This window comes from Ambystoma mexicanum, chromosome 1p (genome assembly GCF_040938575.1).
Source record: "Ambystoma mexicanum isolate Mex_15411 chromosome 1p, UKY_AmexF1_1, whole genome shotgun sequence".
In the NCBI taxonomy this organism is placed as follows: Eukaryota; Metazoa; Chordata; class Amphibia; order Caudata; family Ambystomatidae; genus Ambystoma; species Ambystoma mexicanum.
Window position 1 is genome coordinate 432,982,876 of NC_090921.1, and position 14,850 is coordinate 432,997,725.

At 46.7% G+C, this 14,850-nt stretch overlaps 1 protein-coding gene across 1 annotated transcript in view; it reads left to right on the forward strand.

Moving 5' to 3' along the window:
- Nucleotides 1-360: 360 nt before the first annotated feature.
- The window catches only part of IFI30 (IFI30 lysosomal thiol reductase), a 182,399-nt gene continuing 167,909 nt past the window's right edge, over nt 361-14,850 (forward strand). Inside the window, exon 1 of the mRNA XM_069649254.1 lies at nt 361-643. Within this exon, the coding sequence (XP_069505355.1) occupies nt 506-643 (138 nt within the window). The 5' untranslated portion in view covers nt 361-505. The remainder of the gene's footprint in view (nt 644-14,850) is intronic.

Sequence of the window (14,850 nt, forward strand, 5' to 3'; positions counted from 1 at the left end):
GGCCATAAACATTCTTCTTAAAAAATACCCAAAGCCAAGGACAGACTTGTTTTTTTAATAGGCCATTTTTCAAATTGCTCAAAAGGCCGCGGTCGCTGAAAAGCGGCAACACGTGGGGGTAGTCACTGCCGCTACCTCCAACCCTGAAGACATAACCGAAAAGTAAACAAAACGCACTCACTAACTTTTCAATGCTTTGCATATTGACGGGTGCGAACAGGATAAAAAGCCCATTACAGGAATTAAGTTTCATACATTGTTCCTCTTCGCTTGAAGAAGCGCGAGGGGGGTGGAGGGGAAAGGAGGGTAGATGCAGCTGGCACTGCGTCAGCCCCCTCCTGACTGGGCCGCGAGCCGCGCAGGTTTCCGCATGACGGCACTATCATGTGGACTGGAGTTTGTGTGAAGCCGGCGAAGCATTGAAGGGCAGGATCAGGAAGTGGCATTCCAGTCAGCCGGTTCCTCTCCCAGGAGTTCAGTCACAGCGCTCCTGAACATCAACGCAATGAAGGCTCCCCTGCCGCCGCTGCTGCTGCTCCTCCTCCTCGGTGCCCAGTGGGCTGTGGGCACCGGCTCCCTTCCGGCCTGCCACTACCCTCCAGGGATGTGGTGCAGCTCCTGGGAAATCGCTGTTGCCTGCCAGGTAAGGTCGTGACCCACCGAGGACGAAGCGTTAAAGTCCCGCCTGTAAAACTCGTTTTGTTTTGTATGCCCGCGGACTTTTCGAGGCGGTGGGTGGTGGATGGAGAGTTTCGCTGGACAAGTTAAGGCACCGGTTGATTCTTTGCAGATGAGACGCAAACTAGGCACAGCTTTCCTAATTGGGAGGCTGAAGGCGCCAACAATAAAACATTACTAATTAGTTCGAGTCTGGAGCCCACAGAAGAGCTTGGGTAAATCCATTTTGAAATGTGTTAAATATTGACAGTGCCTAAAAGAAGAGCCAGGAAGACCGCCCCTCGTAGATTGCAGTGTCCTTAAAATATCACTTCAAGTCTGGAGTCAGAGTCCTAGTTGCAGACAGCGATTAATTTGTTGGGGTGTTTGCCAGGGCACAGCCTGGGCACGTATTGCCCCATAATCACTTTAGTTACGAAGTGGTGATAATGCATCCATCCACCACAATGAGCAGGCGCGAGCTTTGGGGAGGAGCTATAGGTGGTGGCAGCAGTGCTGGGGAACTGCCCACCCGCTGTGCCACAGGAATGCAAGAAAATATACGGGCCCTGGCACTTCATTTTTTTTTTTTACAAAGTAAGCACTGGTTGCAGATAACCCGTTCATGGAGCAAAATAAAGGTGCGATGAGCAGGCAGCAAACGCAGCTTCAGATCAGGGCCGTCACGAGGGGGGTCCAGGGGGGGCAAACTGCCCCGGGCCTCGCGCTTGCTGGGGGCCTCGCGGCCCCCTCTCCTAAGTGGAAGGCAGCACAGTCTCTCGTGTCCTTTATTCACACGGGGGACTGTGCTGCCCCTGCAATGATTTTGCTGTTTCTTGTGAAGCCGTTTGGCTCCGCAACAAACAGCAAAAATAATGGGAGACAGCAGGGCTCAGAAGTGAGCTCTGCTGCCTCCCGTCATTCAGCTGAAAACGTGGACACGCTGACTGACAAGAGAGGACTCCTCTCCTGTCAGTCAGTGTGTTCACGTTGCTCAGCGTGACCACACTGACTGACAGGAGAGGAGTTCTCTCTTGTCAGTCAGTGTGTTCATGTTGTCAGTGTGACCACGCTGACTGATGGGAGAGGAGTTCTCTCTCGTCAGTCAGTGTGTTCAGGTTGCTCAGCGTGACCACACTGACTGACAGGAGAGGAATTCTCTCTGGTCAGTCAGTGTGTTCATGTTGTCAGTGTGACCACGCTGACTGATGGGAGAGGACTCCTCTCCTGTCAGTCAGTATGTTCATGTCAGCGTGATCATGCTGACTGACAGGAGAGGAGTTCTCTCTTGTCAGTCAGTATGTTCATGTTGTCAGTGTGACCACGCTGACTGGTGGGAGAGGAGTTCTCTCTTGTCAGTCAGTGTGTTCATGTTGTCAGTGTGACCACACTGACTGATGGGAGAGGACTCCTCTCCTGTCAGTCAGTATGTTCATGTCAGCGTGATCATGCTGACTGACAGGAGAGGAGTTCTCTCTTGTCAGTCAGTGTGTTCAAGTTGCTCAGCATGACCACGCTGACTGACAGGAGAGGAGTTTTCTCTTGTCAGTCAGTGTGTTCATGTTGTCAGTGTGACCACGCTGACTGATGGGAGAGGAGTTCTCTCTCGTCAGTCAGTGTTCACGTTGCTCAGCATGACCATGCTGACTGACAGGAGAGGAGTTCTCTCTTGTCAGTCAGTGTGTTATGTTGTCAGTGTGACCACACTGACTGATGGGAGAGGAGTTCTCTCTTGTCAGTCAGTGTGTTCACGTTGCTCAGCATGACCACGCTGACTGACAGGAGAGTTCTCCTGTCAGTCAGTGTGTTCATCTTGATTAGAGAGGACTCCTCGCTTGTCAATCAGTGTGTTCACGTTGCTCAGCGTGACCACGCTGACTGATGGGAGAGGAGTTCTCTCTTGTCAGTCAGTGTGTTCACGTTGCTCAGCGTGACCACGCTGCCTGATGGGAGAGGAGTTCTCTATTGTCAGTCAGTGTGTTCACATTGCTCAGCGTGACCCCGCTAACTGATGGAAGAGGAGTTCTCTCTTGTCAGGCAGCATGTCTACGTGTCGGCTGCGTGGATGCTTTTTAAGGGTGCATGGAGGTAAGGTAAGTGTTTTTTTATTTTAAATTAAGTGTGTATGTGTATTTAAATTAAATTAGTATGTATATGTGTATGTATGTATGAATGCATGCGTGCATGTTGATGTTTGTGTCAATGCTGTGTTTGGTTTTATGTATACATGCATGTATGGAGTTGTGTAACTGGTGGTTGAATGCATGGGTGAAAGTGTTTTTTGTGAGTGTGTGTTCAGCACCACCCCTAAATGTAGCCACCCTGGGGGCCACTTCATTAAGGGGTGGGCTCATGGCATCAGAGGTGCACCTAGGTTAAAATGTCAGGGGGGAAAGGGGACTAATACTTCAAATGTTGGGAGAGGTGCTAACGTCAGTAGCTGTGAGGAAGGGGCAAACTTCCTTGTGTGGGGGCACCTAAAATCTTTCCACTTTTCGAATGAGACTATTCTGGTGAAGCTTCAATGTTACAAGCAGCTACCTCTTGCCTTCATTTCTGAAACATCACACTTAAGGACTGCTGTGAGAATGAGATGTCTCATGTCACCACTTCCCTTCTAATCACTCCCCTAGCATGCAAGTGCTAACCCCACATCACGATTTCAATTACCTAAAAGTGTATGGATATGAATGCAGGTGCTAACAGTGAAATGACTTCTCATGGCCATGCTTATCCCTATGGCATTCTCACCCAGTCCCTATCCTCCCCACCCAAAACAACTCCTCACTGGAACTCTTTGGGCTAGCTTTAAACATGGCTAGCCATCAAACTTTGCCCTCAATGTGCCTCCAAGTGTTTCCTCAAAGGAGTCTTCTAAGAGTTCATGACTTCATTGGAGTTGTAAACACGTAACTGGTGTAATAAAAATGTCTTAATCAGGTCTGCCTTTGGCCACTCAATTTAAAAACACCCTGCATGTCTTTCGCTGAAATTCTTTTAAAAATAAGCATTGGTAAAGCCAACAGTTTTGGCTTATGTATAAGTATTAGGCATTTACGAGGCACTGCTATTAGCTGCTCAGGTACTCAAACCATTTTGCACTGGCACTATCAATGGCCAGCTAATACCAATACAGAAGTGCCTTTGCCATGCCTACACAAATGCCCAAACTGTTAGCATTGCCAGTGCTCTTTTTGCTTTACCCTTGATGCACAGGACTATGCATCAAGGTTAAAGCAAACATACTACTTGGCTAAATTGGCCCACTTTGAATGTAGGCCAATCTAGCCAGTAATAACACTTATGGTACACAGTCAGCCTGGATATACTTTCTGTGGCATGGCATTTTTACTGGTTGGGAATCCGTACATGGTAATAATGGCAAATATTGATGCAGCCTGCTTCAACATAATTAGAACAACCAGCATGAATATATGTTTATACTAGCATATCCCGTGTGGAAAGGCGGCATGAAATGTATTGGAAAATGTTCCTATGCACAATTTGTGATTTGCAACTATTGGGAATTTCCATGTGCTTCCATACAAAACCAATTGCAAACTGTGTGGATTTCTACCCAATTTTGCAAAGAAAGTGCTATAAAATGCATACTTTTAACCCAATGTTTCAAACATTTTCTTGGGAGTTAGAACCCCCCCCCAAGCCACCCTTTGGTTTGGGCTCCCTCACTGTGCTCTGTTGATCCTGACTAATTGGAACAAACATTTAAGCCTCTTAAGTTCAGAAATGTACCAGCCTCCACTGTACATCATTTGTCACTGTGTATGATGTGTGTTTTAATGCGCAAACAGGGGCAGGGTGCTCCTTAATTATATGATATGGCATTTATAACGTGCTTGTACGCAAGTGTTTCTAGGCGCGACAAGGCAAGGAGGGAGAAACAAAAGAGTAGGACAAAACACAGATCTTACTAGGCCTTGTGTCATTCAGATCGTACAAGAGCAGGGAATGGGGAGGGGAGAAGTGCCGAGGGTGGGGTAGGATGCAGAAGTGCAGGAACAAAGTAGAAACAAGAGTGCAGCCAACTGGTGGCAAGTGTGAGTACTCATAAGTGTAGCCAACGGGTGGACAATACGAGCAAGAGCGGGGACTGTAGGGTTACAGATACAGACCACAAGTGCAGGGGAGCCAAGAGGCAGTGCGGGATTGCAATAGGACGTACAGGCAGGGACCTGGGCCCGAATTCAGAGCTTCACCAGGTGACCAGTGCATGGATCAGGCAGGTGATCAGCAAGGGAGAGGAAGAAAGAAGGCAGAAGCAAATAAACAGGTCTTGAGGTGCTTCCGGAACCGGAGATGGTGCTCCTCGTTTTTAGCGAGGCAGGGAGGCTGTTTCCAGAGGGAGGCCCCAGCCGAAGAAAGAGATCTGCCCTCAACTCTTTGCTTGGAAAAGTGATTGACCCTCAGAGAATTGGAGGTGGCGCAGTAGAGAGCTCATGCCATCTTATATATATTTATTCATATGATAAAAAAGTTAGTCTGGCATGAACCTTTCTTCATTAGAGAAAGTAGTAATAAACCATATTTGGGATCCTGCACACAAACTCAAGGGTAGATTTCTCAAGTCTCCTGTGTGCGGATATGCCGCCGCTGGCCGAGTGCAAAAAACTGTAAGGGGGCCTCACCAAATGTTTTGCCCCGGGCCTCACCACATCTTCTGACAGCCCTGCTTCAGATTAGCAAGCATCGCCTAGCAAGCAGGAGCTACCTCTGAGAAACGAGGAGCTATATACCGGGCTGCACACCCTACTACCTCCATGAAGTGCATACTATGGGCCTCCGTCTGAGTTCGTTCGGGCGGTAATTTCATTGTCGACACCTCTTTTGTTGCTAATGGGAAAGGCTCCCAGTTTCACCGTACCGCCGAGTTCTGAGTTTGACCTAAGTATTGGATTTACCCCCAGCAGTAAACTGGAGGTAAATCTGCACTTTCAGTTCCAAGAAGTCATGGCTGTACCACTGGCAGAATTACCGCCTGGCCTGCTTACTGGTCACCTATGGACTCCAAAAATGGGGATTAACACTAATATGACAGCACTCATATTTGGACTGCAAATCCGCCAAACCAACTGAGCGTGACCGTAATTGAGTTTGGCAGTTTTTCCGCCAAAATCCATTAGACATATGGGCAAACTCGCAATGAAGCCGTATACATTATTTGTCCATTATGCTTTAAATGTCTTATAGATGTGTCCGAAATAAACGTACCATTTGTCCCTGATTTTCAGGGACAGTCCCTGAAAATAACCCTTTATCCCACTGCCTGCCTTATGTCCCTGATTTTGGCAGTGGGCGGGGGTAATCCGTACAACTGCCTGAATATCTTCCCCGGTGGTCCAGCAGACAGTGTAGAAATGCAGGGGTGGCTGGTCTCCAGCCCCCACTTCCTTATCTCCAAGGAAACGCGGGTTCCCTTTCTTGGAGTTGGGTGCAGAGGAGAAGGATGCGCGCGCTGCCAACATCACTCGGCCCTTGGCACGTTACATTGGAAGGAGAAGCAGCTCAGTCTTAGGTGCATGGGAGAGGTCAACAACCAGAGTGCCACGTGTTCCTCCCTGGGGTCAGCTGTCCGCACTGCCTTCTATTCCTAGAACCTTTTCTGGTTTACACAGAGCTCGCTGTACCCCGCCCCTATTGCAACAATTGGTTACATGAACAGAGACTAGCAGTAGGGGGGTAAAGGGACAGATGGAAGCGGGAGAGATGGGGTGGAACAGTAAACTTAGCGGCGTGGGCAGTAAGAGGCTAAGGGGCAGTTGGGATTCTTGGACAGCTGTATGTATGTGGCAATGGAGGGAGAGAGTGGTGTGGGGAAGAGGGGTAGATGTGTGTGTGTGTGAGGTAATGCGTGTGTATGGTACAATGAGTGTGTGTACCTATATAGTATTGCGAGTGAGGGTTATGTTTATGGGGACACATAAGGGCGATGCATGTGTGGATGGATCTTTGAGTACCATTAAAATTGGGTAATAATAACAGCTGTTTTTGCAGTGCTTAGAAGTGTGGGGAATCAGCCACGAAACACTATATAAAAACACAGATGATTAGTTATTGTATGAGGAAGCTGTGCATATGTATGCGTCTGATATGAGTTCACAATCTGTTAGTATTTAGTGCAGCATTGTGGGGCAGTGAAGTGGCATGTGACTGGGACAAAAAGTGATGTGCAGGCCAATATCCCACGTTCAGTGTGACCAACCCCTCTCTTCTAATCACTGTAGCAGACCGGCCTGCATGAAAAGGAGGCGTTGGGCATGCCATGGTCTAACCTGTAATAGACGGTCAAGCATTGATCATTCTCTGTCCTTACCAAGAAGAGAGCTCATATCCAAGCCCGCGCCTCTGCGGCATCCAACAACTTGGCTGGACTCTTTAAAATCTGCAAGGAACTGGCCAATCCTGCTGCAGTCTCTACCTCGCCTGTCCCTTCCCAGGACATCTGCATGGCACTGGCTTCTCACTTCATCTGTAAAACTAAGTACATTTTGTCCTCACTCTCCTCCTATCCCCCACCCCTTACTTCCTGCTCTTCCTCTGGCCCTTCTGCGGCCATCTCTCCTCCCTCCTTCTCTGCCTTTCCCCAGTTCTCTGCAGATGAGGTTTCTAGACATGTCTGATCTATGAAAGTCTCATCGAAACAGGTTCACCCCTACTTCTCCAAAACTATCAAGGACCACATGGACTCCCTGGCTTCTGCCCTGGCTGATTTCTGCAATCACTCCTTTGCCACTGGAGTCTTCCCATTCCCCCTGAAGCACTCCCTTGTGCACCCTCTTCTTAAGAAAAACTCTGCCGACCCCACCTGCCCGGCCAACTATCGCCCAATCTCCATCACTCCCTTCCTTGGCAAGCTCCTGGAGAGACTGGCCATCTCCCAGCTTAATCTCCACACTGAATCTGTTGGTTGTCTTCATGACCATCAGTCTGGCTGTAGAGCTGCCAGAAGCATGGAAACTGCTCTTCTGAACATCCGTGAAGACCTGCTCTCCAACCTTGACTCTAACACCCCTTGCATCCTCATCATGCTTCATCTCTCTTCTGCCTTTGACACTGTCAACCATGCCATCCTGCTCAACCGTCTCAGTGATAACCTGGGTATCACTGGTCAGGCTCTGGCGTGGCTGACTTCTTTCCTCTCTGACCGACCCTCCGAGGTCCAACTTGGGCCCTTCCTCTCCGCTATCTTTTTCTCTACCTGTGGTGTCCCCCAGGGGTCTAACGTCTCTCCCTGGCTGTTCAGCCAATACCTGGCACTCCTTGCACAACGCATCACCGCTCACTGCCCCAACTTTCAGTGCTACGCGGATGACACCCAGCTCATTTTCAGGCTACCCTCATCCTCCTCCTCTCCTTCCCTCATCTCTGACTGTCTGTCTGCTATCCAGGAGTGGTGTGCAGCCAATGACCTCTGCCTTAATGCCAGTAAGACTGAGATTCGCCTCATTGGAAAACCCGCTCCCTCATTTCCTCAAGCTCTCTGGCCGGCCTCTCTTGGCCCTCTTCCTGCTCCCACCTGCAATGCTAAAAACCTTGGGGTCATCTTCGACTCCACACTCTCCTTCTCCCCTCACATCTCAGACATCTCTAAGAAGTCACACTGCCAGCTTTCCTCTCCTTCCCCCAGAAGCTCACTGTCTCCAGGACTGAAATCTCTGCACTGGCTCCCAGTGGCTGCGAGGATTAAGTTCAAAACCCTCTGCATCGTCCACAAGGCCTTCTGGGGCCTGGGGCTTCAATACCTTCAACTCTCTTTTCCCTAAATATCTTCCTTCTCGAGCTCTCTGCTCATCCGCCTCCAACTCCCTCAGGGTCAGTGGCTTCTCCAAGCAACAAGTTGGTGGTAGATCTCTTTCTTCGGCTGGTGCCGCCCTCTGGAACAGCCTTCCTGCCTCCCTTAAACTTGAGGAGAACCATCTCCGGTTCCGGAAGCACCTCAAAACCTTTCTCGTTGCTTCTGCTTTTTCTCCTCCTCTGCTCTGCTAATTTCCTGGCTGTAACCAGAACTGTACTGGCTACCTGGACACCCTCTGATCTTGGGCCCAGGTCCCTCTCCTGCCAGTGTCACACACCTGCACTGCCCACCTGGCAAGCCCCGCACTTGGGGACTGTTTCTGTAGCCCTACAGTCACCCTACCAGCCCTTGACACCTGATGTCTGTACTTACCCATGCACTTGCCACTTGCTGACCGTTACTTACTTGTTTTTATCTATTCTTAATTGTTATCTATCCCCATGTACTTCACTGCCCCAGCACCCCTTCCCACGCACTTGCACGATCTGAATGACACCTGGCCTAGTAGGATCGTTGTCTGTCCTCCCTTTGTTCCCCTCCCTTGCTTCGTCGCGCCTTGAAACACTTGTGTATAGGCGCATTATAAATGCCATATCATATTCAAAATGGGGGGCATGTTATGATTCTAAATCTTTGAGGTATTCTACAATCATAAAACTACAGAACCTTCCATGATACTGAAACTTGGGTACATGACACATTGATTCTAAACCTGATCCGATGCAAGAAATATGAAACCTGTGTACATGCAATGATTCAAAAAATGGTGGACAGTATCCTCATTCTGAAACTAGGGACAGTCCCTCATTCTGAAATGTGGGGACATACCAATATTCTGAACCCATTCTGAACCCCAATGACATGCTGTGCTTCTAAAATTGGCATAGACGCAACAACTCTCAAGCTGGAGGATATTCAATGATTTCGTAGTTTGGGATATATTAACCCACTCAGCTGTACTCCCTTCCATAAACAAGCTGCGCTTCAGCAGAAGCAGCAAAAGGGCTGTGCTGGCTCCTGTGAGCACCATTGCGTCACACCAAAACTGCATTTTCAGCTACAAAAATGTGGCTGCACAATCTTGCCAAGCACATATTGGGCAGAATGGAACAAGGGGGCACACTGAGAAAGCCCGCCAGTGTGTTCTTACATGTACAAAAGAAGGGGAGTGAAAAAAAAGCAGTGCAGCTTTACTGCAAGCCCAAAGTTCCCATTGAAAAAGGGAAATATTTACATTTAAAAATGATGCCGCTTTGATGCTCTTTTTCCTCTGTTCCTCATTACAATACTTTTATTAATGAGACCTTGCCATGCTTATCCACATTCACATTATGCTCCAGCAGACAAGAGCAGTATTCCTGAATGACAGGCTGCTGTTCAGATCTGAAGAAATCAAAAGAAGCTGTACTTCAGCTACACAGGAAATGCTTTACTTTTTGGCTACAAAATGTCAAGGATCAATGTGTCAAAAAGGCTGTGGCTCTCTGGGCCTATGTCAATTTCAGTGCATCTGTGTTTTAACCCATTGCTGCATACCAGAAGCTAACTCTGGCTACAAAACAATGTGGGAATTCAGAGGGAAGAGAAAAACCAGATTTGTAAGAACAATGTCGGCAGTCACCACACGTTTAAAATGTACTTTTGCAAACTAAGAAAAATACATGTTTACAGGTTTATGTTGGATAAGGCCCTGCCCTAATCTAGCAATGTGAAGGGGTTTTGTGCTGTGAAGCAGATATGGGAGATCTTATTTATCAGGCTTTTTTCTGATTTATAACAAAATAAATAAAATAAGGAATTAAATTGCATGTGCTACATGGGAGAAACCAGCCCCAAACCGGTTTCTGCTTGGGGGTTGCCAGCACACAAATGATAATTGCTACCTTGGCAGACTTTCGTCTGGGCCGAGGCCTCTTAAAATGGAAGTCCCGGGACACCAACCTGTGAAGTGGAAGCGGCCATAAACCTTCAATCAAACTGGGAAAACCCCTCCCCACGCTGGGCTGAAGTGACAGTTGGAGGTAGCTGAAGAGAACAAAATGGTCCCAGTGATGGACAAAGGATGCCCATTTGTTTCAAAAGACTATTTTATTAAGAAATGTTGATGACAGTTATTTTCTCAACAGAAATTTGCAGGAATGTAAAAAGTTAACAGTTTTAATGTAATTTTGTGGGTTTTAATTTAAGACGTTGCAGCCTTCACTGCCACCTTGGGAACATAAATGGCAGAGAATTGGGTATTCCACAAGTGTACATGATGCCAATGTAAAATTCAACACTAACATGCCTAATGTTGATCCATACACACGTGTAAAGTTATAGAATTTTAGGCCAAATATTTCACACTAAAAATGACTAACAATTATTAGAAGGGCAAAACAATGTCTTGCAAACTGTAGAGTTGGACTGGCATGCTCTGCAGAAAATATGTAACCTATTTATGTAGTTTGTTCAGATGCCCCAACTGAACAAATGTGCAATTTATGGCAAAACTGGATTTTTGCTAAATTAACTCTGGGGGGTTCTGGACATTATAAAACTCACATCATAAATCTGACATCATGCCCTTGAAACCAAACCATCTGAGAGGAAGGCGGTAACAATCTCCCCTGACCAATCCAGTTGTTTAAAGGCGTGCTTAGCTAAGCCTGCCCTGCCGTATAATTCTACGATGTCACCATGCTCTATGAAAATGGTGTCTGACAAAACTCTAGACAGACTCTTTCCTGAATTTCCTGTGCCTGCGTTCCTGATCTTCTACATTCATCTTGCCAGATTCCAGATCCCACTGCAAAGCCAAAGCATTGCTGACCATCCCAGCAAGGCCTCAATCCAGAGATACCACTAAAAAAATCCCAATAACCAAAGGGAAAAGCTGGTGGTGTTCTTTTGTGAAGCATCCTGAAACCAGACTGGCTTTTTGCCCACTAACTGCATGCCCGCTGCAACCCTGATATCCAGCTGTCCTGATTATCCGGTGACCAGAGAGGCCCAGCTATGGTTCTGCTAGGAGAATCCGCCATTACCTGGTGACACGAGCCCTGGAGTCCAGAACCCGGTTGACTGTTCCTAATCCTAAATTTAAGAGCCACTCTCTAAGCAACCCTATCTATACCCTGATAACTTGTATATACTGTTATAACTGTGCACCCTGTTCTTGTTTCCTATTGTTAGCGCAATTCATTTACCTCATTTTGTAACTCATTAGTAATATTTTGAGTAATTTAAATTAATTCCCACATAGATCAGAACCCGGTGGGAAAAGGTTGACGTCGCAAATCAATCTTTGAATGCACCGTGGCTTTCTTTAACAATATAGTCTAAATAATTTAGTTTAAGTAAAATTTGCCTTTCATTTTAAAAACCGTTTTTCTCTTTTTCACTGCTCTATTTTCCTAAAAACAAACCTTATTCTACCTTCCAAATCTCTCTCAATTAACCAGCTATAGCCCTCCTTTCACTTCTGTATTGTCCCTGTGCAGTGCATCTATCTCCCTGGCCAAAAACCGCAATCCGATTTAGTGTTTTTCATTCATTTTTTGGAAAAAACTACATTACATTAAAAAACTACAAACTAAAAAAAATGCAACTTTTCGATGTGATAATTCGGTTGCACTGGGTTTCAATTTCAATTTGTTTTATGAACTGTATGCTTTTGTGATACCTTGCCTGATGGTTGATAGTGAGATAACATCCCTAATACTGTGATAAAACATATGTATATCATTATTTAAACACACATATAATTAATTATTATTCAAAATCCGAGTGTCATTTTAGGCCTTTGAAAAGGGTTTAAAATCCGTTTTCTTAGTGAGGGATTTTGGTTCTGTTTGCTGCCTCTTATCCCTGACTACCTGCTGCTTCTTTCTATCCACTCAAACTCGATTATTTGTGGGCTGAGGGAACATTGCAGGCGGGAAACCTTAACTTGGGTGCTATCTATCCTAATTAAAAAATTGTTCCTATTCATTTGTGCTTTGGATATGTTCTACTAGAAGGTTAACCAAGTGCATTGCTTTCATTTCTATTGTAATTATCACCCCATTGGTGATTGCTGGCCAATATTAAAATTTGGGTGATTTATGTGAATTTTAAAAAATAAATTAATATTGTTTTTTTCACCAACCGGCCCGGTTCATGGTTCTTTGTGACCCGGGTATTTGTAATAGGGGGTGTGAGACGGGTCGGGTACCGGCTCAATTTGAATTCATTGAAATTAAAGAAAAAGCATTCCTATTGAACACCACATCCCAGGCTAAGACTAAGGGCCTCATTACATGGTAGGCGGTAGGGGATTACCGGCACCGGTAAGGGCACCGGCACCGGTGCCGATAATCCCCTACCGCCCTACTACGAGGTCCCTCAGCGGGTCCTGTCCTTAACGTGTGGTCTGCCCAGGCGTTATGGACGGTTCCCGCTGAGGGACCTCAGAGCTAATAACAGTACCGCAAATTGCGGTACCGTTATTAGCTCCTTCTCCATTCACATTGAGCCCTATGGAGGCTCAAATGGGAATGGGGAATGGTTGCCGGAATGGGGATTTACCGGTCCTGCAAAGGTCGGAATAGACCGGTAAGTCCCTATTCCGGGAACCCGGACTCCGACGGCGGTAGGGGGTAGCCATGGCGCTAATAGCGCCATGGCTACCGCCTACCGTGTACTGAGGCCCTAAGTGTCATGGTCCAGTGTGTGATGCCCGATTGGAATCCTAACATTAGTTCGGCTCAAATTCAATGCCAGCATCCCCAAACTGAGGTAAATGCCATTAATCCTAAACTAGTGGATTTGCACAGATTCTCACAATTGGGAACAAGGAAGGATGCCACAACTAGAGGACATGACTAGATAGGTAGTGGACGTACAATGATACTGAAACGAATGGTCGCCATGAATCGGAAGTCAAGGAACATTTCATTAAACAGCAGCCGCTTGCTGATTCTGAAGTGCAAAGTCTAAGGCTGCTAATTGTGCATACATTCTCATGAATGTGATCTACAGTGATAATGAAGGCATATATTCTGGTCGCAGCATCATGGACGTAATATACAGTTGCAATGCTGGTTTTATTGTGGCCACAGCATCAGGAAAGGGAATTACAGTGGCAATTCTGGTATATATTATGTACACAGGCCTCATGAACATTTTGTAAAATGCTCTTGTGTACTTTTGGTAACCTATCATCTGTTGGTTTTCTTGTGTTAACCCAAACTGTATGGCTTTTTATCCCATTAAAAAAATGTGCTGTTCAATACATGATTTTAACCTATTATTTTGATAATGTTTGGGAACCCCTTCACCCCCCGAACCCTTTTACATTACTTGTGGCTCACACTAATTAAAGATGATATTTAATTGCTTACAGTGCTGGTAAAACACTTCAGAACCACCCACCCCAGCATCAAGAGCTGCCTTCACAACTATTTAAGGTGAAAGGAAAATTTACTTTACTACTGAGTATTGTTTCAAACGCTAGATGGTTAGAATTGTAGGGGCGGTCCTCATGGTGTCTGTTGAATGTGGTAGGTACTAGGTGTCAGAAGGTTTGACGTTCTTAAAAGGATTCGGAGAAACAAATAATTCTAAGTTGCATCTGAGTTGGAATGTAGATTGAATTTTGGATCGGCTGAAGTTGTTTCTATCCATGATGTGTATTCTGAATATTCCTTAGATGTAACTTATCCCCGAGGGGGAGCCCCTTCCCAGAAGGCCAGGGAGGTGAGGCCTCTACCCGATAATTCCCTTGGGGTAGTAGACACCGGGCGGATTTCATGGGGACAAGGACGACCATCTAGAAAGAATGCGCTATAACAACCCTCACCCAAAACCGTACACACCTCCCTACTCTGTAGACCCCAACCCCTCTCCCAACACTTCCATATGTCTCTGTAAATCTGAAGACTTAACAACTACTGAGATGAGGAAGAATAGTTACTGCCCAAGGGAGAACCTTTATACACGTTCTGAGATGAGGAGGAGGTGCGGAACAGTGAAGAGCACCGACCAGAACTTAAATGAGCATTCTAGTCATCTGTGCTCATTCACAACAAAGAGGAACAAAGGACTTATAATATTGTCAAGCCCTCCCAGAGGAACGAGAAGTTCAGCTGTCCCAAGAGGAGCCGAGAGCAGTGCGGCAAGTCGGTTTGGCAATGGAAAGAGGCTCTAGACCAGGACGCTGTGATGTGGACAAAGGTGTAGTTAGAGGGTCCAACGCTAAAGGACCTACCCGAAAGAGGCCGAAGCAGCAGAAAGACCGGCAGGAAAGTGGAGACTGCGCGGTGCGAGGCAGACACAAAAAGGGAAGAGCGCCTGAAGCCGCCAAAGAGAGAGAGAACTAGATGCGGAAACAAACGAGGCAAACCGAAACCCCAGATTAG